The sequence below is a fragment of the Engystomops pustulosus genome, chromosome 8 (genome assembly GCF_040894005.1).
Source record: "Engystomops pustulosus chromosome 8, aEngPut4.maternal, whole genome shotgun sequence".
Taxonomy (NCBI): domain Eukaryota; kingdom Metazoa; phylum Chordata; class Amphibia; order Anura; family Leptodactylidae; genus Engystomops; species Engystomops pustulosus.
The window spans coordinates 52,415,241-52,442,120 of NC_092418.1; the positions used below are offsets into that span (position 1 = coordinate 52,415,241).

At 41.4% G+C, this 26,880-nt stretch overlaps 1 protein-coding gene across 6 annotated transcripts in view; it reads left to right on the forward strand.

The window, feature by feature from the left end:
* OSGEPL1 (O-sialoglycoprotein endopeptidase like 1) overlaps positions 1-26,880 on the forward strand; it is a 247,443-nt gene that overhangs the window by 68,475 nt on the left and 152,088 nt on the right. For all 6 annotated transcript variants that reach the window (XM_072120940.1, XM_072120942.1, XM_072120937.1 and 3 more), the window contains exon 3: positions 19,837-20,224. In XM_072120940.1, coding sequence (XP_071977041.1) covers positions 19,837-20,224 — 388 coding nt within the window. The remainder of the gene's footprint in view (positions 1-19,836; positions 20,225-26,880) is intronic.

Below are 26,880 nucleotides of genomic sequence, written 5' to 3' on the forward strand. Positions count from 1 at the left end.
GGAATTGAAGTCTCCCTTTGAATTGTACCAGGGACTCGTCTATGCTCACATGTTTGGCGGGAGTATATGCCTGGGCAAACTTGGCACTAAAATGATCTAATATGGGCCTGACCTTAAATAACCGATCATAACTGGGGTCACCTCTGGGTGGGCACTGTGTGTTGTCAGTGTAGTGCAAAAACTTATGGATGGCTTCAAAGCGCATCCTGCTCATTGCCATGCGGAACATGGGGGTGTGGTACAGTATGTCTGTGCTCCAGTAGTCCCTGATTGAAGGCTTCTTTACTATCCCCATAAGGAGTATTATGCCCCAATACTTGTGCATCTCTGCTGCAGTGACAGGGGTCCACCTGTAGGGTTGTGCATAAAAGGACGTGGGGTTTTGGGCAATATGTTGTGCAGCGTAGAGATTTGTCTGAAATATAATAATATTCAGCAGCGCCTCATCAAAAAAAAACTTAAAAAAGTCCACAGCTCTGAGCCCTGTCGTGTCAAAGTTAATTCCAGGATGGCCCGTAAAGTCAGGGACCTGAGGGGTATAATTATCTGGGGCTACCCATGTGGGGTCAGTGGAAGCCCCAGACGCTTCTCCTGCAGAAGTCCCAGAAACTTCTCCTGCAGAAGTCCCAGGCACCTCTCCTGCAGAAGTCCCAGGCACTTCTCCTGCAGAAGTCCCAGGCACTTCTCCTGCAGAAGTCCCAGGCACTTCTCCTGCAGAAGTCCCTGGAACCCTACGGCGCCTTCTTGGGGGTCCTTCCAGGTCACTAGAAGATGAGCAGGAGGATGATGATAAGTAAAAGGGACCATCATCCCCACTAGCTGACTCGGTGTCAGAGGCAAGCATGTTATATGCCTCCAACACGGTGTACGTCTTCTGAGACATTGCACACAAAAAAAATAGAGAACTAGAAAAATTAGATAATGTGCACCAAACTACACGGATAAACCGTCTAGCAGGCACACAAAAAAAAAAAAATATAATGCACACCAAACTACACGGACAAGCCGCACAGATGGCACACACAAAAAATAATGTGCACTAAACTACACGGACAAGCCGCACAGATAGCACACAAAAAAAAAAAGAGAATGCACACCAAACCACACGGACAAGCCGCACAGATGGCACACAAAAAATAATGCGCACTAAACTACACGGACAAGCCGCACAGATAGCACACAAAAAAAATAATGTGCACTAAACTACACGGACAAGCCGCACAGATAGCACACAAAAAAAAAAAGAGAATGCACACCAAACCAAACGGACAAGCCGCACAGATGGCACACAAAAAATAATGCGCACTAAACTACACGGACAAGCCGCACAGATAGCACACAAAAAAAATAATGTGCACTAAACTACACGGACAAGCCGCACAGATAGCACACAAAAAAAAAAAGAGAATGCACACCAAACCACACGGACAAGCCGCACAGATGGCACACAAAAAATAATGTGCACTAAACTACACGGACAAGCCGCACAGATAGCACACAAAAAAAAAAAGAGAATGCACACCAAACCACACGGACAAGCCGCACAGATGGCACACAAAAAATAATGCGCACTAAACTACACGGACAAGCCGCACAGATAGCACACAAAAAAAATAATGTGCACTAAACTACACGGACAAGCCGCACAGATAGCACACAAAAAAAAAAAGAGAATGCACACCAAACCACACGGACCAGCCGCACAGATGGCACACAAAAAATAATGCGCACTAAACTACACGGACAAGCCGCACAGATGGCACACAAAAAATAATGCGCACTAAACTACACGGACAAGCCGCACAGATAGCACACAAAAAAAATAATGCGCTCTAAACTACACGGACAAGCCGCACAGATAGCACACACAAAAAAAGAGAATGCACACCAAACCACACGGACAAGCCGCACAGATGGCACACACAAAAAGTAGCTACGTACGGGTACACCTACGGCGCTCTGAAAAAAAATATTACCAGGCACCGAAAAAAAACCTATGTGCACCGCGCAAAAAGGCGCTACAAATGCACCTAGCTTGCCCTAAGACAAACTAACTACCGCTAAGACTGCTAAAGATTCTGTGCAGCGCTATTCACACGGCGCACTGAAAAGTGCGTCCAGTGCAGAACAACGCTAACACAGCGCACTGAAAAGTGCGTTTGGGTTCAGAAGGACAAGACAGGGAAAAACGGAAGACACGTGGGATCACACAAGGCGATCACACAGGGAACACACAGGACACAGGAAAAAACAGATAGGATGGGAATTTGTAGGGAACAATAGGGATCAGATAAGGATCAGAACACTATTTATAGTGTAAAAGTGTATTTTGGTGCACACAGTAACGCTCTTTCCTCTCTCCAGCGATACCAAACCAAAATGGTGCCGCTGGAGGAAGAGGAAGGGGCTAAAACCACGTTTTTCAGCCCAAAATCGCTGTAATTGGCCAGTCAGGTTTGACTGGCCAATCACGGCGATCGGCGGGCGGGACCGATTTGATTGGTCGGGTGACGGAGACAGGAACTCCTCCTGCCTCTGTCACCCAATTCTCGTCCCGATGTCACCACGTCGCGAGACGTGGTGACAATTCTAAAATCCTATGCGCTCGCGCCGTAGCTGTACTGCGCTGAGCGCTAATCGTCGGAAGCTGCGCAGTACAGCTACGGCGCGGAGCGCTAAGGTGTTAAAGGCTGTTGTGACAATTTTGTTGGGGAACTTTTTATCCTTAAATCTGTTGATAAGGGTTTTGCTTTGAGTTTGGAAGCTCTTGGTTTCAGAACAATTTTTTCTTATTCTTCTAAATTGGCTAAACGGGATATTCTTTTTCCATTTGTAATGATGTGAGCTGTTAAAGTGTAGAAAACTATTACTATCGACCTTCTTAAAGAAGGTCTCGGTAGTGATTCTATTGTTTTCTATTTGTAGATGCAGGTGAAGAAATTCTATTTCTATTTTTGATGTTGATTGTGTGAATGTGAGACCCCAGTTGTTCTGATTAATAGTGGTCACAAAAGATTGTATATCTTCCTCCGTTCCTTTCCAAATTAACAGTTAGCCACATAGGCTTTTTCTTGTTCCTTTTATGCTTTTTCCCATAAGGTATCTGTTTCTCACAGGACTTTTTCAGAATATATGAGAAAAAGTCCCATTTTTGGGGGGGGGGCTTTTGTCTTTGAAAGCATTATCCCAGTCTATGCCTTTAAGGTCTTCCCTTAGTTGATGAAAATTTGCCCTCCTGAAGTTTAGAGTGTTGGTTTCCCCTTCACTAACGTGCTTAGTAAAGCGTAATACAAAATCAATGATATTATGATCACTATTCCCCAGGTTCCCCCCAACCTGTAGTTTTGATACCCTATCAGGTCTGTTGGTTAGGATAAGGTCCAGCAGTGCCCCCCCTCTTGTTGGCTCCAGGACTAGTTGCGATAGGTAATTGTCTTTTGTTGTTGACAAGAACCTGCTACCTTTGAAGGACCTGCAGGTTTCTGCCCCCCAGTCAATATCTGGGTAATTGAAGTCCCCCATGATAAGTACTTCACCATGCTTTGAAGCCGCATCCATTTCACTTATCAGCATTTCCTCTGGTGCCTCCATTATATTTGGAGCCTTATAACAAACCCCTAGTAATATTTTATTATTCTTTTTCCCTCCTCTTATCTCCACCCATAGGGACTCCACATTTGCGTTACTGATGTCATCTCGCAAGACGGGCTTGAGGCAAGAGTTCACATATAAACAAACCCCTCCCCCTTTTTTATTTATACGATCCTTTCTAAAAAGACTATAACCATCTATAGTAACAGCCCAGTCATAGCCATGTCTCGCTGATACCCACTATATCATATTTCCGCTTCAACATCAAGAGTTCTAGTTCCTCCATTTTGTTTGTGAGGCTTCTGGCATTTGTGTACATACACTTTATATGGTTTTCCCTGTCCGTATTCCTTTTGTTCTTATTCCCCAATCTCATTCCAGCCCCCCTTCCCCCCCCAAGACTATGGTCTTACAAAGTGGCTAGTACCTTGGGGATACCCTCACCAATGAGTGGAACTAGTTGGCGATGGGTGTATGCCCTACCGTTCCTCTACCTTGTAGTCCATAGTATTATGGGAGTCATTCCAACTCTGCATGTTATTTTGCAACAGCTCTCCACAGCCTGTGAAACATTTACTAAACATATAACTAAAAGTGCACAAAGTGTTGCGTAATAGTGCAGACCCGAGACCTAACTGCATTTAGACCCGTCCTGTAGACTGTAATTTATTCGCTTTACCGTTTAACGGGGTGGTGCTCGTCTCCTCTGCCAAAGCCACTGCTCTGCCTCTCCCGGGGATGTGAAGAACACAGCTCGGTCTCCGTCCGCCGCTCGCAGTCTTGATGGGTAGATCATGGAATAGGGGATATATTTGTCTCTTAGTTTTCACTTCAACTCCAGGAAGTTAGCTCTCCGCTTTTGTAATTCCATGAAGAAGACTATGAAGATGGAGACTTTGGTGTTATCCTGTCTAATTTCTTGAAGTCGCCAGGCTAACTGCAGGATCCTATCCCGGTCTCTGCTATTCAGTAATCGTGCAAGGAAGGGGCGAGGTGGAGCTCCGGGTTTTGGAGGGCCCACAGGCACCCTGTGTGCTCTTTCTACAGAGAATGTAGAGGAGTACTCTGCATCAGGGAACAAATTTTTCATCCATCTCTCCACGAAAATCTCTGGAGAGCGCCCCTCTGCCCTCTCCGGAAGCCCAATAACTATGTTGTTATGCCTCAGTCTGTTGTCTAGGTCATCTGCCTTTTGTTTCATCAGGCTGTAGTGAGACCTGTAATGGCGTTGGAGAGAGGTGCTGTGCGATCCTCCACCTGGGATATCCGCTTTTATGTATGCTGTACTCTCTCGTAGGCTTTGCACATCTTGCCTTAGCAGGCTGTCATCCACACTCCGTCTAACTTTCCCATAAGGGACCATCTTGCAGGCATCGATAGCAGAAAGGACCTGGTCAAAGTAATCTCCTCCGTCAGTTCCTCTGTGTCAGAGGCGGCATTCGAATTTTTAGTTCTCTTTGGGCCACCAGGTGGGGGCAGGGGCGACTTTGGGGGTTCTGTTATTTCAGTCCTGGCAAATTCTTTCAGTCTCTCCGCTGCATTCGTTTTGGGAGAACTCATGATGGGTGTTGCTTGTCTTGGCCCACGGAGCTGGCAATGGCCCAGATGTATATTTATGTTAAGTATGGATAACTCAACATGCCACACATCCCTGGCAGTTATACATATTCAAAAAAAGACAGATGGGATGTGCAAAGAAAACGGCTATATTCAGTGGTATGTAGCAAAAAAGATAAATTTTATTTGAATAATACACTAAACACTAACATTTAAAAACATCTAAAAATGAGCACTTTAAGAGGTAAAGTGCTATCTACAGTGCATGACAATAACATGTGCTGTTCTCCCCCTACCTAAGATAATGTAGCATCTTAACTTGGTGTTTATAAACAAAATGATACAATTAATAATGGACTGTGCATTGACTACCTATGCAATCATAGTACAAGCAGTATCCTAAAGTCAATATTTGAATGATACTCCAATCGGAACAAGCAATGCAACTTAGTCTAGTGAAAAGTATGCATAAAAAATAATATCACCAAGTGGTTGGGTGGAGGAGATATCGCGCCCCACGCGTTCCGCCTACGATGTGGCTTCCTCAGGGGTCTAGAGTCTAGTGCCTTGGGGTCTTGTATATATGCGTTAATAGAGGTGGGAGAGTAAACTCACCTGTGAAGGGAGATAATGGCTGGCTGGCCGCATGTGTGTATGTTGCGGGCCGTGTCGCGGCGGCCCCGCGCATGCGCGATCCCGGGTCTCGCGAGACCGACACAATCCTCCACCTCCAGCTTGTGTCAGCCGCGCGAGACCAGGAGGGCACACCCCCGGAGCCCCGCTGGCAACGCCCTCTGTGTATGATCGTAAGCTTCTAAAATGAAGAGTTATGATCGGGGTTATTAAGGGCTGGGCGAACCAACAATTAACAAAGAGAAAAATAAGTATAAGCAATGATATTACAAACAATGGTAGAGTATATACTACACGAAGCATCTATATCCATGCATAATGCATACAGAGTGTTAAAATATATGATGGTAAAGGGAGACTAGTGATGTATACAAAGGAATCTATATGGTGATGGCTATGTTTTTGACAGGTACATAGCCCTGTTATAGGATCTAGACATATAACAATGGTATAGAAGATAAAAAGATTTATGATAGCAGACATATTGATTTGTGGCTATTATGGATACATCATTCTAGTGGTAATGTAGTGCTGATGTTTAATTGAAGAACAAAGCAAGAATCGGATTGTCTATTATTGCGAAGAGTTTTGATATGAAATCAGAGGAAACTGGTTATTTGGGGATCCAAATGTTAAAACTTATCCTATGACAGAAGGCTGTTCTTGCAGGTTATAGCAGAACACATGATTCAGGAGCTTCTAGCGTGTGGAAGGGTGCGATTCTGCAATATGACCACTAGATGGGGGTATAGGATAAGAAATAATCGTGCTCTGTAGCTTCCAGAGCTCTGTAAGAATGCCATGTCACACAAAAGAGTTTGTGAGCTGTTTGTGGATTATGGCACTTTTTCATATATTTCTCTCAATAGTGGTGCTGGCTTGTATGGGGGAGGTGCGGCTGTATTCTCCCTGGCTCCCACCTGTGAAACACATGTAGCGGTGCGGGTGCTGTAATTCGCCCTGATGCCTGATGTCCTCCTCACTCCTCTGCTGGACCATCCAGTCGGATGTCAGGAGGCTTCGGCTGTCCTCCGTACTGTTGCGTTAAAACTTCTACATTTTTTTCCTTCAGTGAAGGCAGAATAAGACCACAATGGGGTATATTTAGTCCATCCTGAAAATCCCAAACGGGCATTGCCTCTGTCACAAACTTTGTATATCTACTGGATTGTTTCCAGTTAGTGGCTGTATAGTAATTCTAGAAAATGTAATGAAGCCTTCCATGGTGAATACTCAAAAAAACAGTTTTTCTGCAATTCTCTACAGTCTCCCACCCTTCCATGCACATGGCAGAGGAGTGGTTGCGAAAAAGCCCCTTGTACCATTCAGTACACCAAGAGGTAGTTAGCAGCGGTAGATACTGCCTGGATAGGCATGGGTTAATTGTATTTGCTATTGTTATCCAATGATGTTCCAATCTGTAAACTAGAGTGTGATTGGAGAGTGAGACCACCACCTGACCAGTGGAAGTAACAAAACCCTTGGACAGGAAATGACAAACTCTCTTTACCACCACCTCTCACCCAGAGAGGAGCAGGTAAATTACTGCTGAGCTCTCACCACATGAGGAGCTCTTAGGCCTCAGCTCCTGGCAGAGAAGCATAGCAACTCTACACTGAGTGACCAGAGACCGCGCGTGCCTCACACCTTTAGTGAGCTCACACAGAACAACCAGGACAAACTCTGTAAATAGAGCAGGAATTGAAAGTAGCAACAAATATAGTCCCACATCTGGAAATAAGTAGTTATTCTGGCCTGTATTCTAGACCTAGTACATATTCATCTGCAGAAGCAGGTGATGATGATCAGTTCTCCGGAGAATTGTGGCATTGTCACTGCACTGAGTCGTATTTCAGTGCCTTCACCAGTCCATGGTATCCTTAGGCATATAAGAGAAATGGGTTGCTCCAAAGGCTACCACTCTCTAAACCTGCAGGGTAAAGCATAGAATAAGCGAAGTGCACATCTCTTAGATGACATTTCAAGTCATTGAACTGTGCTCTTCTGTTTTGTACTTCTGCTAAGAAGTCTGGACGCATAGATACTCTTTTCTCATCGATAGATATGTCTTTCAGCTCTTAAGCTCTATGGAGGATAATGGGGCACATTTACTTACATTCCCCCTGTAGTTCACCGAAAGTGCATTGTCTGTGTACTCTGTGCAACGCTGGGTAATCTGTGTGCGCTATATAAATAAAGGAATTATTATTATTATAATTAGCTTGTGCATTAATTGATAGAAGGAATGCACACAAACCACCTGTCTCTTCTTTTTTTGTGTGGAGATTGTGTGAGCCATTCACAACAAAACTGGATGAATTGATTTCACTTTGCAGACAGGCAGGACCAGGCGTAGAACTAAACACAGCAGGTGACTTTTCATATATGAAAATTTGCCGACTGCAGTGAGTTTGCAGGCCCAGGGACAGGATTCCGTCGTTCCCCTCCTCGCCCCACTGGCAGAGAGTGTCTAGGTGCAAAAGCCCTGCTAAGTATCCCCCAATGAGCTTAATGACTCTTGTATATACATCACGGTTTATCAGGAATCTGGAGTAGATAGAGAGGTAGAGGCTGCAGGAAGAAACTGTTGTGTGAACATCTAGTTGTTGTCAGTTGATTTTCATCCCTATTATCTACCAAGAGAATTCACACTAGTCCTAGTGAGTGCAGACACAAATGGGGCTTGTGAAATCCTAGCTGAGAACATCCATGACCTACAGAATAAACACCCAATCTCCCTAGTCCTTATAATGGTTTCCTTTAACTATGCTCAAACTAGAGGTACCAGGCAGGGATGTCCCCTTTCACCGCTCCTGTTCGCAATTGTGATGGAGCCCCTAGCCATCCGGATGCCGCTCTTCAGGGGGCACGGTAAAACAGAATTAGCCTTTATGCCGATGATGTAGCGTTGTATATGGCTAACTCTGCTGCCACCCTTCCCAGGGCCACCTCAATTATAAATAGGTTTGGTGACTTCACAGGCCTCCTCATTAATTGGGATAAGTCCTTTCTTATGTCACTACGTAGGGAGGGCTATGGTTGGGGTCCTGAGTTCTGCGGCCTTCAAATAGTGGGTGTACATATTGTAAGGGACATCTCCCGCTCATTCTCCCTTAATATTGCCCCTTTGGTGACTTATCTTAAAGATAAGGTAAATACTTGGAGGCTCCTGCCTGTGTCTGTGGCTGGACGCATAAATTTACTCAAAATGATTGCATTGCCTAAATTGCTGTACACCCTAGAGCATGCAGACATCCCAGTGCCCAGACATTTTTTTGCGCAGCTGGACTCTTCATTCACCTCTTTCATCTGGGGGAGTGGGTGTGCTAAACTCAGTCTGTCCACTTTACGTCGTCCTAAGGCACAGGCGGGGGCTGCTTTTCCGGATCCCTTTTTGTATTACCTGGCGGGTCAGCTTCGCTATCTCCGTAGTTGGGTGTCACCTGGGCAGATGCCAGACGCTGAAAGCCACCTTGCCTGGTTCCTCCACCTACGTTCTCTGTGCCCCGTATTGGAGCTTGTTGCTTATAAAAGCCTAACCACCTTCTCCCTTTGTATAGGCTGGCCAGACAGGTTTGGTCTCTTGCCAAGAAACTGTCAGCTGCACTGGGCACCCTTGTTCATGTCCCCCTCTGGTCCCACCCAGGGTTGCTCCATTTCTCAGATTTGCAAGATGGTTCATACTGGACTGCCAAGGGCCTAGTGAACATTACTCAACTTCTTGGGGAGGATTGGGAGGCTCTCTCTGTGGAGGCAATTAGATCCGCTTTTGATGTTCCAGATAAGGAAGTCTTTTGTTGCTTACAGCTAAGGCATGCTTTTCTGGCTCAGTTCCCTCCGACAGAGACTGCTTTCTCCTCATTTCCACTGATTGGAATTCTACTCTCTCAGGGTCCTAGAGGCCTGGTATCTGTTATCTATACCCACCTCCTTTCTAAGCTGTTGAAGGGTCCCCCTCTGCCAGTCAGAGCCCGATGGGAGGCTCTCATTCCCTCACTATCGGGTGAAGACTGTGGGGTGGCCCAGGAGTCTCAAACCTCGGTATCACCGGCAGCCAATAATAAACTAATTCAGTTGTTCATCATCCATCAATGCTATATAACTCCAGTCAGATGCATAGATTGCTGAACTCTAGATGTCACAGACGTCATGTGGACAGGGCAGATTTCACCTAATATGGACTTGCGATTACATAGCCATATTCTGGATAGAAGTAGTTTTACTGTCTGAAATCCTGAATAAACCGGTCCCTACCTCGCAACGCCTGTTGGGAATTACCCGGGAGGATGACTGGTCCCATTATGAAGCTATTTTCTTGAAGGAAGCTCTGTTAAGGCCATTGCTATACGCTGGATGGCTGATCGCTCTCCTACTGTCTCTAAGTGGAAGAAACTAGTTAATCTGACTATACCTTACGAGAATATAGTTTACAAACACCGCGGCTGCCTGGATAAGTTCCTAAGAGTGTGAGGCTCTTGGTGCTCTTCCTCAGATACCCTTTTTAATGTTCGCAGTCTGAGAGAGTCTCTTGTCCATTTTCAGTGAGTGCAATACTCTCTGTAGGTGATATTTGATATTACTATAATTTTACATAATACAGTTGGGCACTCCTCTGTGCACTGTCGACAGGAGGGATTCCTAATTCTCCAGAAATAGGGTGGTAGGTTACCTCGTTGCCTAACCATTGTTACTACCTTTTCTTTAACTCCATTTCTTTCTTGACACCACTCCACCAGGTTGGTTACTGTTCTATGTATTCTAACTTCTATGTGTTCTAACTTCTGCCTTGACTCATTATCCAGAGGAAAAATCCAAGACTATAAAAAAGCATAAAGGAAAAGCCTACAGGCAAAGCTGGGTATGAACAACACAAAAGATGTCTGAGGAAGATCACAGACATGGGAGACAAACTAACACACAGCTCTGAATGAGTAGATGGTATGAATGAGTTCTTTAATAGATTTTCAAATGGGTACTCAAACAACCACCAGAGGGCCTCAAACCACAACACCACCAGCAACCCAACAAAAGTGTGGTGAAAGTGTCTACTGATGAAATTGAAGGTGTATTAGCGGCCATGAACCCTAACAATGCTAGAGGACCCGGTGGCATCTGCCCCGGCTACTTAAAACCTTCTCTAAAGAGTTATGCAATGCACTTGCTGAACTGTTTATCTTCAGCCTGGACTGTCAAACTGTCCCAACCATCTGAAAAGTCTCATGTGTATGCCCTCTTCTCTAATGAGCAAAGAACAATATAAAAATTCAGTAACTGAGGAGCACCACAGGGCACCATACTTTCTCCATTCCTTTATACTTTATATATTTCTTTATATTCCTTTATACTTCCTCCATAGTTTCATTAATTGTTGGCTGCATCCGGGAGGGTGACGAAAAAACCTATAGGGAAGTCATAAACCCATTTGTGAAATGAAGCAAAGGTAATAACCTCCTACTAAATGTAGCAAAACTAAAGAAATGGTCATAGACCTACAGAGGAAAATAACAGCCCACTATCCTGTTTTAATCTAAGGTTGAGCCATCGACCAGGTTCATACCTATAAGTATCTTGGTGTCATAATAAAAAAGCTATAATGGACGGCAAACAGTGACATGACACTCCAAAAAAGCTTCCTCCAGAGGGAAGGAAACATAAGTCATTCAACATCTATAACAAAATCCTAAAATCCTTAACCCCTTAACGCCGAAGTCACTCTTCACCTTCCTGACACGGCCCATTTTTTCAAATCTGCCCTGTGTCACTATAAGTGTTTATAACTTTGGAACACTTTAGCATATCCAAGTGATTTTGAAATTGTTTTCTCGTGACACATTGTACTTCATGTTAGTTAAAAAAATTTTGGTGGTATGTTTTGCATTTATTTATGAGAGAATTAGATATTTGGTGAAAATTTTGAAAAATTCTCAATTTTCGAAATTCAAAATGTTATACTTTTTCCACACATAACAGCAAAATAACTAATAACTAACATCTACCGAATGTCTACTTTATTCCTCCGTGTTTTTTTGTACATACTCTTATTTTTGTAGGATGTTATGGGGCTTTGAACGTCAGGTGCAAGTTTTCACATTTTCATTAAAAAAGCAAAATACTGCTCGGGTTTCAAGTCACTTTGAGAGGCCTAAATAAAAGTAAAACCCCATAAATTACCCCATTATAGAAACTTAACCCCTCAACGTACGTAAAACAACTTTTATGAAGTTTGTTAACCCTTTAATTGTTTTACAGGGGTTAAAACAAAATTGGATGCAATTTCGAATTTTTTTTGGCTAAAAAACATGTGTGATATTTTTGCACTCCAGAAAAACTTCCAGGCTTCTCTTGAACATGTACAAAGTAGCCACCATAACAACCTCCTGTGGCAAAGAGTTCCATAGTCTCACTGATCTTACAATAAATAATCCCTGTCTAGGGCAATGGTAGATCCGCCTATCCTCTAGGTGTAGAGGATGCCCCCTTGTATAAAAATATCTTTGGAAAGATCCTTGTACTGCCCGTTCAGGTATTTGTAATGAGGTCTCCCTCAGTTTGCTATTTTTCAGTTTAGAAAAAAAGAAAATTTTGTAATCTGTCGTTGTAATCTAGTTCCCCCATGTTAGAGATTTTTATCTAGGGCCTAACCGCCCTTATCAGTTGTACAGGTGACTTTCAAATGAACCCTTTCATGGTTGTCCTGGTACCATGAACTTGCACATAAAACCAAGACACGTCAGTCTCTTAGTGTATGTAAAGATCTTCTCCCCCGTTTAATTACCCAAATGCATAATATCACAGACAGAAGAGTCATCAAAGAGGCGTGAATAGAATACTGCAATGCTATTGGCCATAATGAATTTACCACCACATTTCTCAGAAAAGGCTAATAGACCTTGTTCCCAGACATGTTTATACAAATTTCCTGAGAAGGAGATGAACTGACTGCTGAATCAAAATATAATGCAGCATGAAGGACAGACTGGCTTCTCATTAAATGTCAAAGGGAATTAGTTGTCAGGCGAGCAAGCAGGTTACATAAAATGAAGTTTGAATCATGACATCAACTTGACAGTGGTCAGCGAACATGTCCGCTGTATCTAAGATGGCGGACAGTCCCTTATTCTGGGATTTCTTAAGTCAAGATAGCGTCTGAAACCAGTGCGATCTCCTTAACACCCCATTAGCCTAATAATCTTGGTTGCTTCTCTCTGCACCCATTCCAATTCTACTCCTGTCCTTTTTATATACTGGTGCCCAAAACTGTACACAATATTCTGTGTGGTCTGACCACTGGGCAAATATACATATACACTCACTGGCCACTTTATTAGGTACACCATGCTAATAACGGGTTGGACCCACTTTTGCCTTCAGAACTGCCTCAATAATTTGTGGCATAGATTCAACAAGGTGCTGGAAGCATTCCTCAGAGATTTTGGTCCATATTGACATGATGGCATCACACAGTTGCCGCAGATTTGTCGGCTGCACATCCATGATGCGAATCTCCCGTTCCACCACATCTGGTGACTGTGGAGGCCATTTGGGTACAGTGACCTCATTGTCATGTTCAAGAAACCAGTCTGAGATGATTCCAGCTTTATGACATGGCGCATTATCCTGCTGAAAGTAGCCATCAGATGTTGGGTACATTGTGGTCATAAAGGGATGGACATGGTCAGCAACAATACTCAGGTAGGCTGTGGCGTTGCAACGATGCTCAATTGGTACCAAGGGGCCCAAAGAGTGCCAAGAAAATATTCCCCACACCATGACACCACCACCACCAGCCTGAACCGTTGATACAAGGCAGGATGGATCCATGCTTTCATGTTGTTGACGCCAAATTCTGACCCTACCATCCGAATGTCGCAAGCAGAAATCAAGACTCATCAGACCAGGCAACGTTTTTCCAATCTTCTACTGTCCAATTTCAATGAGCTTGTGCAAATTGTAGCCTCAGTTTCCTGTTCTTAGCTGAAAGGAGTGGCACCCGGTGTGGTCTTCTCCTGCTGTAGCCCATCTGCCTCAAAGTTTGAAGTACTGTGCGTTCAGAGATGCTCTTCTGCCTACCTTGGTTGTAACGGGTGGCGATTTGAGTCACTGTTGCCTTTCTATCAGCTCGAACCAGTCTGCCCATTCTCCTCTGACCTGTGGCATCAACAAGGCATTTCCGCCCACAGAACTGCCACTCACTGGATGTTTTTTCTTTTTCGGACCATTCTCTGTAAACCCTAGAGATGGTTGTGCGGGAAAATCCCAGTAGATCAGCAGTTTCTGAAATACTCAGACCAGCCCTTCTGGCACCAACAACCATGCCACGTTCAAAGGCACTCATATCACCTTTCTTCCACATACTGATGCTCGGTTTGAACTGCAGGAGATTGTCTTGACCATGTCTACATGCCTAAATGCACTGAGTTGCCGCAATGTGATTGGCTGATTAGAAATTAAGTGTTAACAAGCAGTTGGACAGGTGTACCTAATAAAGTGGCCGGTGAGTGTATATACACATATATACACATGTATATTGACACCACATTTGCATTGCACTAGTTCTGTGGAAAAGAACCTGTCCTTAAAGGGGTATTCCGGGAATATGAACGTCTGACACAAAAACCCTTGATAATATAAATAAATGAATACAACAATACTCAATGTCATTAGTCACAAAACGGAGCTAAAATAATTTGATTTTATGATTTACAAAATTTATGGCCTCTCTAAAGTAGGTGGAGTTATCACTAAGATGGCCGCCACTGGAAACTACAAGTTCCATGATCCTTTAGTTCTCAGTAACTCCTCCTACCACTTATGCTCTGCTAACAGTGATGATGTAACAGGTTTTCTTGCTCTGTTACCATAGTAATGATGTGTAACTGCCATCACCACAACACTGACCATACTGGATGCACTGCAACCAACCGACTACAGCCAAACGTAGTGGTGATCACATGACCCTGCCCAGGCAGGTACAGGACATGTGATGTGGACATGTGACCAGCGGCCATCTTCTTTTCTGCGACGGACCGCGCGGAGGAAATTAACGGACTTATTAAAGGGCCAGTAGCATTTTAATTCTTCATTACAGTCTATGTCACCAGCATTTTCTGCTAAGGGAAGCAAACTTTTAAATAACAACTAATTACACATTAGCTTATATTTTGAGTGCCCACTTGTATATGAATTATGCTGATTCCTGGAATACCCCTTTAAGGAATCTTCAGATATTATAAATATTGGGTTTGTCTATCATAGCACATATTCTTTGTGGAAATGGATCCAGCAAATTACAGTATGTCACATGGATGTTTGGGGCTACCAGACTTGGGGCCTACAGCTCTATGAATCTGGTCTATTTCTCTGCATTTTGAAAGAGACATATGTAGAAGGTCCCCAAAGAAACGCTGAGAGCATTTCCCCATTTCCCCCCTGCGGTCCCTTCGATCCATGCCCCTGTTTGTTTGCAGGGGCACAGAAGCCGCGCACAAGGAGCTTCCGGTCCGCGATGTGACCAGCTCCTCCCATCCGTTCTTATCTCTCAGCGTTGTAAGCGCTGAGAGATGGTGTCAGATGGGAGCTTCGGCTGACCGGAAGCTCCCTGTGCGTCCTTGTAATGAAACCGGCGCACAGAGAAGACCGGCCGCGGCCCGGGACATCGGCGCCGCCAGACGAGGTAAGTACATGTTTATTATTTTTAAATAGCCCTCCCAAGCACGGGCCTCGGTTATTTTTAAAACCCGGATAACCCCTTTAAAATCCTCAATGTCCTTTTTATGAGAGGCTTCTAAGTTACACTTAGAATGGACGTGTGCCTTCTAGTCCCATTCACCAGTGTGGATTTTTGTATTTTGTCTTCCATGCCTGCAGTGGATGGAAAAGGAGACCGACTGCCATCTGATGTAGGGAGACAAACCGGGGAGTCTTAGGTTCCCATAAAGTGTGGTTGGGTAAGACCCACTTGTGGAGTAGATGGTATCTGCTCCAGCTGATCAGGGTCTGTATATTTGAGCCTTGGGTCTGCAGCAGGCCCCTGAAATATATTGATTTCATATATTGATTTAGAGATTTTTACAGATTTCTATGCAGTGCAGGTCATAGAGATTTAAGAAAACATTCGTTCCAGCGGCTCTCGGGCTTTGTAATACTGTGAGGAAGGGAAAGGGAAAACCAAGTCAAGAGTGAATGTCTTGTATTTTATTGTAATTTATTTGTGATGTAATTTCTAATTGTTGTTTTTATCCCTATCAATGTTGTGTTTGGATTGTATTAAGTTCCCTTCTGGGATAATAAAGTTATTTATTTATTTATGGTAAACCGACCTGATTGAGGTTGCAAGGCCTCTAGATTTATTTAAAATAAATAAGTAAAAAAACCCACAAAATTGCCCATTTCCCTATATTTTATTATAATTTGTGCTAAAAAAAAACCTCCTCTCCTCAAAATTGATATTGTCGCTTCCATAGTGACCTTGACCAAGCAGGTATTATATTCTTATACCCGTATTGTGAAGAGTATAAAAAATAAAAATGAAAAACAAATTAAAATTAGCAATTTTAGTGGTTCCGGTAATGTAATAGAAAGAGATGAATAAGTCAGATGTAATCTGTAAAAGTACTAATCTAACATAAACTCTTCCTCAATAAACAATCCCTAAAATCCCTCTTTTGTTTTGAGGAATAAAAATGTTGTGGTTTTCTGAAAAAAAGCTATTTTGGTTGTAAAGTGGTAGTGGTAAAACAGAAGAAAACCTGTACATGTTTGGTATCTCCTGTTAACCAACATGCTGACATACTGGTGTGTGACCACTCTGGCAGGATCTGCTCTTTAAGCTTCTTATGCCCTTGATCCCTGTGTTGGATGCATCTTGCTATTTTTCCATAAAAATTAACTCATTGGAAAATACAAATCTTACTGCAAAAACAAAGCCCTCATATACCGATGTTAGATTTAAAAAAAAGTTATGTCTTTTGGAACTTGAGCAGGTAAAAAAATTAAAAATGTTATTTTATTTTAGGCTGTGTTCTTAAGGTGACATTTACCCAGATATAAAAAATCTGATACAATGTGCCAAGTTTTTTTAACGTGCAAGTTACCTTAAAGGGGTATTCCCACGAAGACAAGTTTCTCAAACGTACACATTCTCTAATTCTATGTAAGTAACTAAAATACAGCATTTCACAGATATAATTCTAAACTGTGTCTATCAGTCCTGGTGTACACAATATTGGTTGCTCCTAGACCCGACCCTGTATCTTCTGACTTTAGGGTCGGCAGCCATCTTTCCTGATAATTCACAGAGCTTCTCTCTCCCTATGCTCTTTGCAGGGGCCTCTCCCCTTGCATTCCAGGACGCACTCTCACACACTAACTTCCTGAAGGCATGTTTTAATCTTAGGGGAGAGGGAAAGTGTAGGAGAAGTGGCAGTAAAATGTAACTTTTATTAATTATAATTAAAAGTAGAAAATAATTGTGAACAAATTTTAACAAATAGGGAAAGTTCAAGGGATGTGTTCCCCTTCCATGCAGAGACTGACCCCTATAGATTGACTTGCATGGATTCCCTTAAATTGAGGGATTTATTTGAGGGTATCATGATCCAAATTCAAGGATATTATTAATGGTGTGATATCCAGTGTTGATTATATTTACACTTTGTTCCTCATTCACAGTGTAACAATGTTGCGACTTATTAGTTACACAGCCTCTTATTGTGGATACTTAGTCTGTTGTTTTGCAACAGTGTTTGTTATAAACCAGGCATGCACACATAATATAACACCGGACGCTGCAATTGTCATACACGGTGTGTGCAGGACAATAGTCTGTGCATGCCTGGTTTATAACAAACACTGTTGCAAAACAACAGACTAAGTATCCACAATAAGAGGCTGTGTAACTAATAAGTCGCAACATTGTTACACTGTGAATGAGGAACAAAGTGTAAATATAATCAACACTGGATATCACACCATTAATAATATCCTTGAAGTTGGATCATGATACCCTCAAATAAATCCCTCAATTTAAGGGAATCCATGTAAGTCAATTTATAGGGGTCAGTCTCTGCATGGAAGGGGAAAACATCCCTTGAACTTTCCCTATTTGTTAAAATTCGTTCACAATTATTTTCTAATTTTAATTATAATTAATAAAAGTTACATTTTACTGCCACTTCTCCTACACTTTCCCTCTCCCCTAAGATTAAAACATACGTAACTTTGGTGGTGCACACCTGGCAGGAGATATATAATTAGAAGGAAAGAAAGAAACAACATTCATAAACTAATATTCTTCTGATATATCGGTCTGTTTCCTGAAGGCATGTACACAGCGTAAGGAATTTAAAGCTACAGGCAGATAAGTTCTTTATCCAGGGTAGAGGGAGGTTCATAGTAGAGCCAACAGTATGTAATGACTGCGATGACAGAGGGGAGAAAGTAATGTGTAATATGTCAATGGATATCTCATGGATCTCATCGTCTCTGATCTGTCTCATCTCTCTTTCCAAGCGTCAGATACTAGTACAATGTTTAGAAACTAAATGAAAGTTTCTATAAACCTTATAGTCTGATCCCCGCCCATTCACCATCGCTGAGTTATAGGTAAAACAGTAAAGTAAGAGTAAAATTGTAAAGTAAGGGTTTAAAAATGGGGATTGAAATCGAGAATTGTCTTTCATGGACAAACCCCTTTAATAGTGTTGCAACTCATAATTGATCCAGTCAGTTTTCAGAATGTGCAAACAGTTGCTCCTAACTTTTCTTAGTGCACTTTGCGTGGTGCACAAAAGTAACAAAGACCAATCTCCAATAGGCACATCGGCAGAGGCACTCCCCATTAAAAGTCCAAACTGTATTTCATCTCTTCTAAAACATCTCTTCTATATAATATTGCATATAATGCATATTGTGCGAAATAGCTGTTGCTCATGTGGACCTCTGTCCTCATGTGCCATTTCCCCATAGATGCTCGGATGTTTTAAAAGAGGTGCAATAAGTTTGGACTTTTAACGGTGAGTAGCGCTGCCTTCATGCCTTTGAGAGTGATACTTTGAGACTGATACTTGCTAGAGACTTTCAGTCGTGCTAGAGACTTCCGTTTGTTACATGCATTAAATACAGTCCAGTAAAAGTGGGTTGCTGGCCTCAAGAAAAAGTGGTAGGAGTAGTGCCCCTAAAAATTCTACATGGTTTATTTTATAACAGAACATAAATACTTTTTATATGCAAACATGGACAAAAAATTGGCACAGACACAATAGTATAGGATTTGGAACTTTATCTGCAGATTACACATAAGGCATTTTGAAATAACTTATGTCTGGCAAAGATAAAAGTTTTTGGCTCATTTTCACATGAGTTGGATATTGAGGCTTTTTTTATAGGTAAGTTGCAAGAGTTAACATAAAAGGTGCTGGTGTTAAATATTGGAGCCTCAGTGGGCCTTTTTGCAGTAAACTCACGTAGCTCATGGATTCATTATATACATCCTCCTCACCCCCATGGATTAATTATATGCACTCTTCATCTATTAATAATATGCAGCCCCCTCACCGCCCATGGATTATATGCATCCGCCTTTCCCCCATGGATTAATTATATACAGCCCGGGCCCCCCTCACCACCAATAGATTAATTGTATGCAGCCCCCCTCCCTCACATGGATTATATGTATCCTTACTGCCCATTATATACTGCCTCCTCAACGCCAGTGGATTATATGCAGCCCCTTCCTCACCCCCATGGGTTATATGCAGCCCCCTCCTCACCCCTATTCATTATGAGGCCCCCCTCCTCACCCCTATTCATTATGAGGCCCCCCTCCTCACCCCTATTCATTATGAGGCCCCATCCTCACCCCTATTCATTATATGGGGCTCCCTTCTCACCGCTATTCATTATATGGGGCCCCCTTCTCACCCCTATTCATTATATGCGGACCCCTCCTCACCCCTAAAAATTTGAACCATATCAGCATTCTTTTTTATCAGATTGTTTAAGATCATGGCCTACAATATATTAATTTTTTCTGTATGAACATTTCTTTTTTTACAGAACAGGAGGCATCATACCAAGTGTGGCTCGACAACTTCATAAAGAAAAAATTGACCATGTAGTGACTAAAGCTGTTCTGTCTAGTGGTATCTCTCTGCATGACATTTCAGCTATTGCTACAACAGTGAAGCCTGGACTTGCATTATGTCTTGAAGTTGGACTTTCATACAGCTTAAATTTGGTGAAACATTTTAAGAAACCTTTAATTCCAATACATCATATGGAAGCTCATGCATTAACTATTCGATTACTGCACCAGCTGGAATTTCCTTTTTTGGTGCTTTTAATTTCAGGAGGCCATTGCATCCTGTCTGTTGTTAATGGCGTAACAGACTTTTTGTTGCTTGGACAGTCATTGGATGAATCACCAGGTGAAGCCTTAGACAAGGTATTGTTTGGTTTTCTTATTAATATATACATATGTTTTACATATAGCAATTAATTTTGGAGAAGAAACTGTTGTTAATATTGTCGTTGCAATGGCTAACAATAGTTATCTGTGGGTGTGAGACTGAGATAAAGACAGACTGACAGACATACAGAGAGAATAGAGTAACCCAGGTGGGGTAGAGACAGACACAGGTGACACGTGTTGCTTAGTGCTCCAGTGCTCCATTTCATTCCTTGTGCCCCCTCCAGAGCATTCAAATAAACTTTATTATTTATAGTGAAATCCTGGGACTGCCACTCACAATCGACATACACATGTGACTGATGACATATATGTCCTTTACATAAAGCTGATCATAAGCTAGAATGTGCAACTAAATATAAAAATAGTCTTTAGTGAGGGGAGTCCAGTTACAGCTGTCATTCAAAGAGCTGTACAATGTCTATTCTTTACAGAGGTCATTAACCAAAGACAGCCTTCACATGGCAATAATTGTGTTCATATAAACTCATTACATTTTATTAATTTATTTGCATTCAGATTTCCTCCTTTTGAACACACCCGGACCAGAACATTCAAACGTCATTCACCAGTTGGGCCTCAACCTCATAAGGAAATACCACAATTCTGGAACTCTTGCAGACCAGTCATTTCACTATATCTAAGGGATTGTATCAAAAATATACATATCAAATATGGTATTGAAGTAGGGTTATCTTCTTATGCGGCGCCAAACTCCAGAAATTCAAGGGTCAGATCATCTGACTTCAGAAAGCTTTAATCATCTCCCCTTGGACTCTGCTGAGCTTGGACCACACTTGTACTGTTTAAGCATCTTCAGCTGTTGCTTTAAGTTACCTTACACAAAAGCAAAGCACAAGCTTAAAAGACAGCAAAAACAGCAAAAATAAATATCCCTACTATCAATACATTTACAATCCCTAAAATTGATAAATCCCTCAAGCCACCACCAGTTGACTAAACAAACTGACACAGGCCGGTCACTAGAAATTCTCATCCTCTACTAAGTTGGATGGTTGATATTCTTCCCTTGACTTTTAAACTTGCTCAAAATCATGTTAAAAACCAAAAGGGTCTATATATAACTCATAGTACCCACCGCCTGGCACATGTCATTCTATTAAAAAAGAAACTAATAATTTAACAAAAAAGCTACTTAAATAGGAAACACTTATAATAATAATGATATTTTACTATGGTCACATGATGTTTAACAAGCTTATAGTCACAATACTCCTGTATGAAATTAAAAAGGCTGACAGATAAACCTATACATCAGGCCAGGAGACACCTAGCAACTGGTTCTCCTGATATCAGTTAACACACATTTCTCATTGCCTCCTGAACTCCAAGGAGTCCATGGTCTAATTCAGTCTTTCCACCATCCCACTGCTCTTCAGACTAAGGAGTGTGGAAAGCCTGACCTCTATCCAGAATATTTTAAACACCTGAGTTATTACCTTTTGAGTAAAGGTAATACCTTTATCACTCTTACTGGTACATCTACCTTCAGTTCATCTGAGAAGAGATCTGCACATAGACCAAAACATCCTTATACTAACCAACCCTTGACAGTCTTAAGTTACCACCTACAGTCACTGAAATCTGTAAGCTGCTCCAGCAAAGTAGGCGATGAAGCAGCAGTCCGTATAGTGAAAAATATTTAGCTTTATTCCAACGTGAAAAACATGCAACGTTTCACCTTATCAGTAAATGCATTTTCAAGCATGCCTTTTCAATGCTTGAAAATGCCTTTATTGATAAGGTGAAACGTTGCATGTTTTTCACGTTGGAATAAAGCTAAATATTTTTCACTATACGGAGTGCTGCTTCATCGCCTACTTTGCTATTACGGTGGGTTGTGTCTGAACCCGTTTGGAAGATTTTTGCACCCGATTTTATCCCCTGCTCGGTGCTGCTCCACATCAGGATTTGTGTCTGTAAGCTGCTCCATGTGTCTTTCTGTAACTCACACAGTGTTGTAAGGTTATGGCAGACACATATATCATTGCACAAATCTGGCAGCATTGCTAGATACCAGGATGACCCATCATCATGCAAACCTATTCCTTGTCCTGCCACTTGTCCCTCCATCCTCAAACTAAACCATCATGGAAACATAGTTCTAGGCAGACCCTATTTTCTTCCTGCTCCCAATACTCCAAGATACACTCAAGGCTTCCCAGTGCTTCCTCTCAGCCATTGGGATCCATCCTTGCAGCTCATCTAACACGACTACAGGACCTTTATACTTCACAGTCATGAAAGAGACCATATCCTATGGGAAAGGTAGAGCAGGGCAGCAGCCTCATCAAATAACATAATCGTGCTCACACCTTGATAATACTAATACAGAGGCAGTCTCAGGATCTCAAACACTCATCAACATTTATCATGAGATTTCCTGAGGACCCAGCAAGGTCTTTACATCCCAGACTTGGCCATAACCACAATACTAAAGACACCTCTTACCAGCTTACATGTATCAGCGATGCCCTCAGACACTCCTGTGATTACAGGGCAGGAGTGGTTCTCTATCCCAGCTGTCAGAGTGGTAATAAGATCTCTGATCTAGTAGATCCTCAGGACATAATCTACAAGACAACCTAAAGTTTCAGTTAGACAATGAGCAATGTACTCAACCTGTGTACTATGAGAATTTCCTGTGACCAGTCTGTATTCTATCCCACCAGTCCCATATGTCTGTAATTCCTTATTTAACCATATCATATCTCCCGTCTTTTTTGAACCCTGAATATGTAACAGGGTACAAAATACACCACTAATGATATAAAAAATTAAATTAAAGGAATATCCGCTGACACAGACAAATGTTCAATAGGAGACTGAGTATCTCACTAACCTAAACAACTAGACCAAAACATAATTGATGATAATATTTGTTTGTGGCGTTGTAAATCAATATAAGCAGCAATTTGAATAGCTCAGGAAATTAAATAATTAGGCAAAAAGCGGTATATACACAAATACAAAGTAAACATTTAGTGAAGATGCGTAGAGAAACCATTCTTCCACAATAGTCTCAGACAGACCCTACACTGCTATTTCAATATAATGAGCAATGATATCCCTGCACACAAGGAATCTTTGCACCTGTTGTAGACAACAAATGAGAAAGACAAATCACTGTATGTGTCAGCTGTCCAACACCACAAGAGAAACTAATGACACCAGAAGGGTAGTACAAAATACATTTAACATAAATAGAAAATGGGCCCATATGACACTTATGACAAATTTCTCACTGGAGCTCCAACTACAACTGCAGAGAATTAACACATAGAACAGTTAGTTGTAGATCACATATAAACAAATAATTATTTGTTATATTTGTTACAAATAATTATTTGTTATAATTATTCTTATACATTGGATGCCTGGGCAGGCCTTTACCCAGTCGCCAAAACCATAAGTAATACAATTCCTAACATGTACAATAATACATTAACTTTACACTGTAGTGACATTTAAACAGACACCAAAAATGTGACATAACTTATTCTTGCCCCAAATGGTCACAGATGTCACTTTGCTCCTGTCAATCAATTGGCATGGTTTTTTCCAACATTCCACAGTATGCACATAACTCCAGAAGCAATGGCATGCACCTCAAAATAACATAAATTTTTACATGCACAAAAATGCACAAAACCTTTGCATTTCACAAAAACAGACAAAATGCACACAGAATGCAAAATTTAACTGAGCTCATTAGTTGTTGTTGACCTGGTACCAGTTTATCAATTTGATGGATATCCATACAAATAGACAGTTCTCCTTTTTTTTTAACTCATATTACCTGGAAAAAAAACATAAACACATTAATTTACTTATACTAGTTCCATATTAGGCACAATTCTTAAAGTTGTTAAATGTTACTGTTAGTTCATTATGTTGTGTCTCTCCAAATCACATCACTTTATCTCTAGCTCCCAGCGACCGCATCTTTTAAACTTCATAAACTTCTAAATGCATCTTTTAAACATTTTAAACTTCTAAATGGACTCAGCCCATGGTATCTGAACCCATTCTCTAACTCCCTTCACCACATTGTTCAGTAACTATTTCCGCTGCCGTAGCTCCCCACCCTCTGTTGTCATCTCTGCATTAGCTCTAGACCCTGATATTCCCATACTTTCAGTCCGCACCTTACCTTTATACAGGTGCAAAAAAACTAAACAAAAGAGGCTGATCAGACCCCCCCATATCGGCAGCCTTCCTGCGATTCCTAAACTTAGAAGTCAGTAACTATCACCGGGCGCAGCAAAACCAATCTGCACCCTACCCTCACAGCCAACCTGATTTCCACTGGATCAAGCATCTTGCATCAACTTGCATACCGCAGCTGCTTAAGCTACCACCAGAATCCGCTAGGCTCCATGCAGAATGGCTTTAAACAACATCAATGTCAATTTTCTTAATCCCTTAACGACTTTGTACGCTTTGTACCTTCCTGACACAGCCCTTTTTTAAAATCTGACATGTCACTATAAGTGGCCATTACTTTTGAACATTTTAACATATTCAGGTTTTTGAGATTATTTTTTTGTGACACATTGAACTTATGTTGCATGGGAGTGTTTGTCTGGTGTTGGCTTAGGTGTATGTAACATGCAACTGTGTGTATGGTGTGGGCTGAGGTGTATGTTATATGGGACTGTGCAGGGCCGGTTCAAGACAAAGTGGGGCCCTGGGCAAAACTAAAAGTGTGGCCCCAAAATAAAACTATTTTATGACAAGTCCCAGTCAATAAGAGGCTCCATTTAGTATGGAAAAACAAACTGTAATATGGGAGAATTTTATAGGCGATAAACAGATGAGACAGGAGAGAGATGAAAAGCATCATCCGGGAATTCAACGAAGGTATTGACCCTTTCACCACCAGGCATTTCTGTATGTTTTAACCAGAGTAATTTTTACAATTTTGCAGTTTAAAAACAAATCGAAATTACAGCAAAAAGAATTAAAGTAAACCCAACAAACCATGTATTTTCTAAAAGCAGACACTTGCCCCATTTTCAAAATTGCATTAAAGAGTTTATAGACATAGGCACCTTCATGCAATTTTGATTCAAACATTTTATTAAAAAATACTTAAAATTTGACTTTGATGGCAAAAAATGTGATGAAAAGAAAATATTTACCTTCACATCTCCTAAATGTAATAGATGGACATGTGTAGAGTTCACAAATGTCCAATATAGATATGTTCACATAAATAAATCCACATAATATCACTAAAACTGTGATAACTAGATATCTGCTTTTCAACTAGAAATTTTAAGACCATCACAACCTGCAAAATATATCAATAAAACAGAATAAAAAGTAAAGGCGCCATAAAACCTATAGAATTTTGAAAGCAGACAACCAGGTGATGTATTTGGCAATTAACATTCAAAATTTCCTCTAAAATATGTACAAATCCAGAATACTTATATAAATAAAATATACTTTCCTAAAACAGTAAGATGTGAGGAGATCATACAGAACCCACATGCCACATATATATTCACCAAATTTGCAGCAAAGAGAATGTTAAATCCACAGGGGACACCAAACAAGCCTCTGAGCCTCACACACATCTATCATTGTTGCTCCCTTACACAATGGTAACCCAAATAAATAACTATATCCTTAAACCAAGCTAATGAGATAATAAAAGTCACGTTTAGATGTGTGCCATTGTATTAGCCGCACAATAACAGAACCCTCTGCACTTCATAAGAATTTGAGTGAGAACGTCATAACATAGGTGTAAATAATAGAGGATGGTGTGAAATAAAAACTTTATTCCAGAACATGTGTGTGTTTTTGGTGTTACATATAACTTTATGGACATGTTCTGGGTTGCGGTGTTAATATGTAGCGACATTAGGCAAAGAGGATTGAATGTTCATTGTATCAGTCAATTTTCACAAAAAAAAACTCACGAAATAAAAGGCAATAAGTGAGAAGGTGTGTTCTTAGATAGTTCTGGATAGGGGAGGGTTAAAAACATGAACATTAGTTGATATTATCCCTTCTCAACATGCAGTAACATATAAAGTGAATATTTCCATTATGCAGCAAATTTTCCCTGCAGCCTGATGGCTAAGAATCTGGAGGGGGGAGGACTTCAGGGGCTATATCTTTGGCTCTGTGAAACATAGAACCTCACTTCTATGAAAGAAGAGAGTCTCCTCCTTAATATGAATCCAAATTAGTGTTTCTATGCGTTAGGAAAACGGAGATATTAACTGTTAAACTGCCGTTGGGAGTTATTTTTATATATAAAAATGGCACCTTATATTCTTACTTTAAACCTGAATATCTCTGGATCCATGACACCTAAATTTAAGATTAATTTGAAAGAAGAGATTCTCTATTTTCAGCGGGCCCTGGGCAATTGCCCACTTTGCCTACCCATAGCGCCGGCCCTGGGACTGTGTGGCTGGTCCCCTCATCTGCCAATATATTTGAGCTCTGGGTAGGTTCCCCCTTCTGCCCATACATTTTATAATGAAATGTCTAGAGTGTATGGCCTCCTCTCCTAAGTTCTATCAGTAGAATGTAGGTTTGTTGAATAGCAAGTCAAATTTGTATGTATGGAAGTTAAAACCGGTATATTT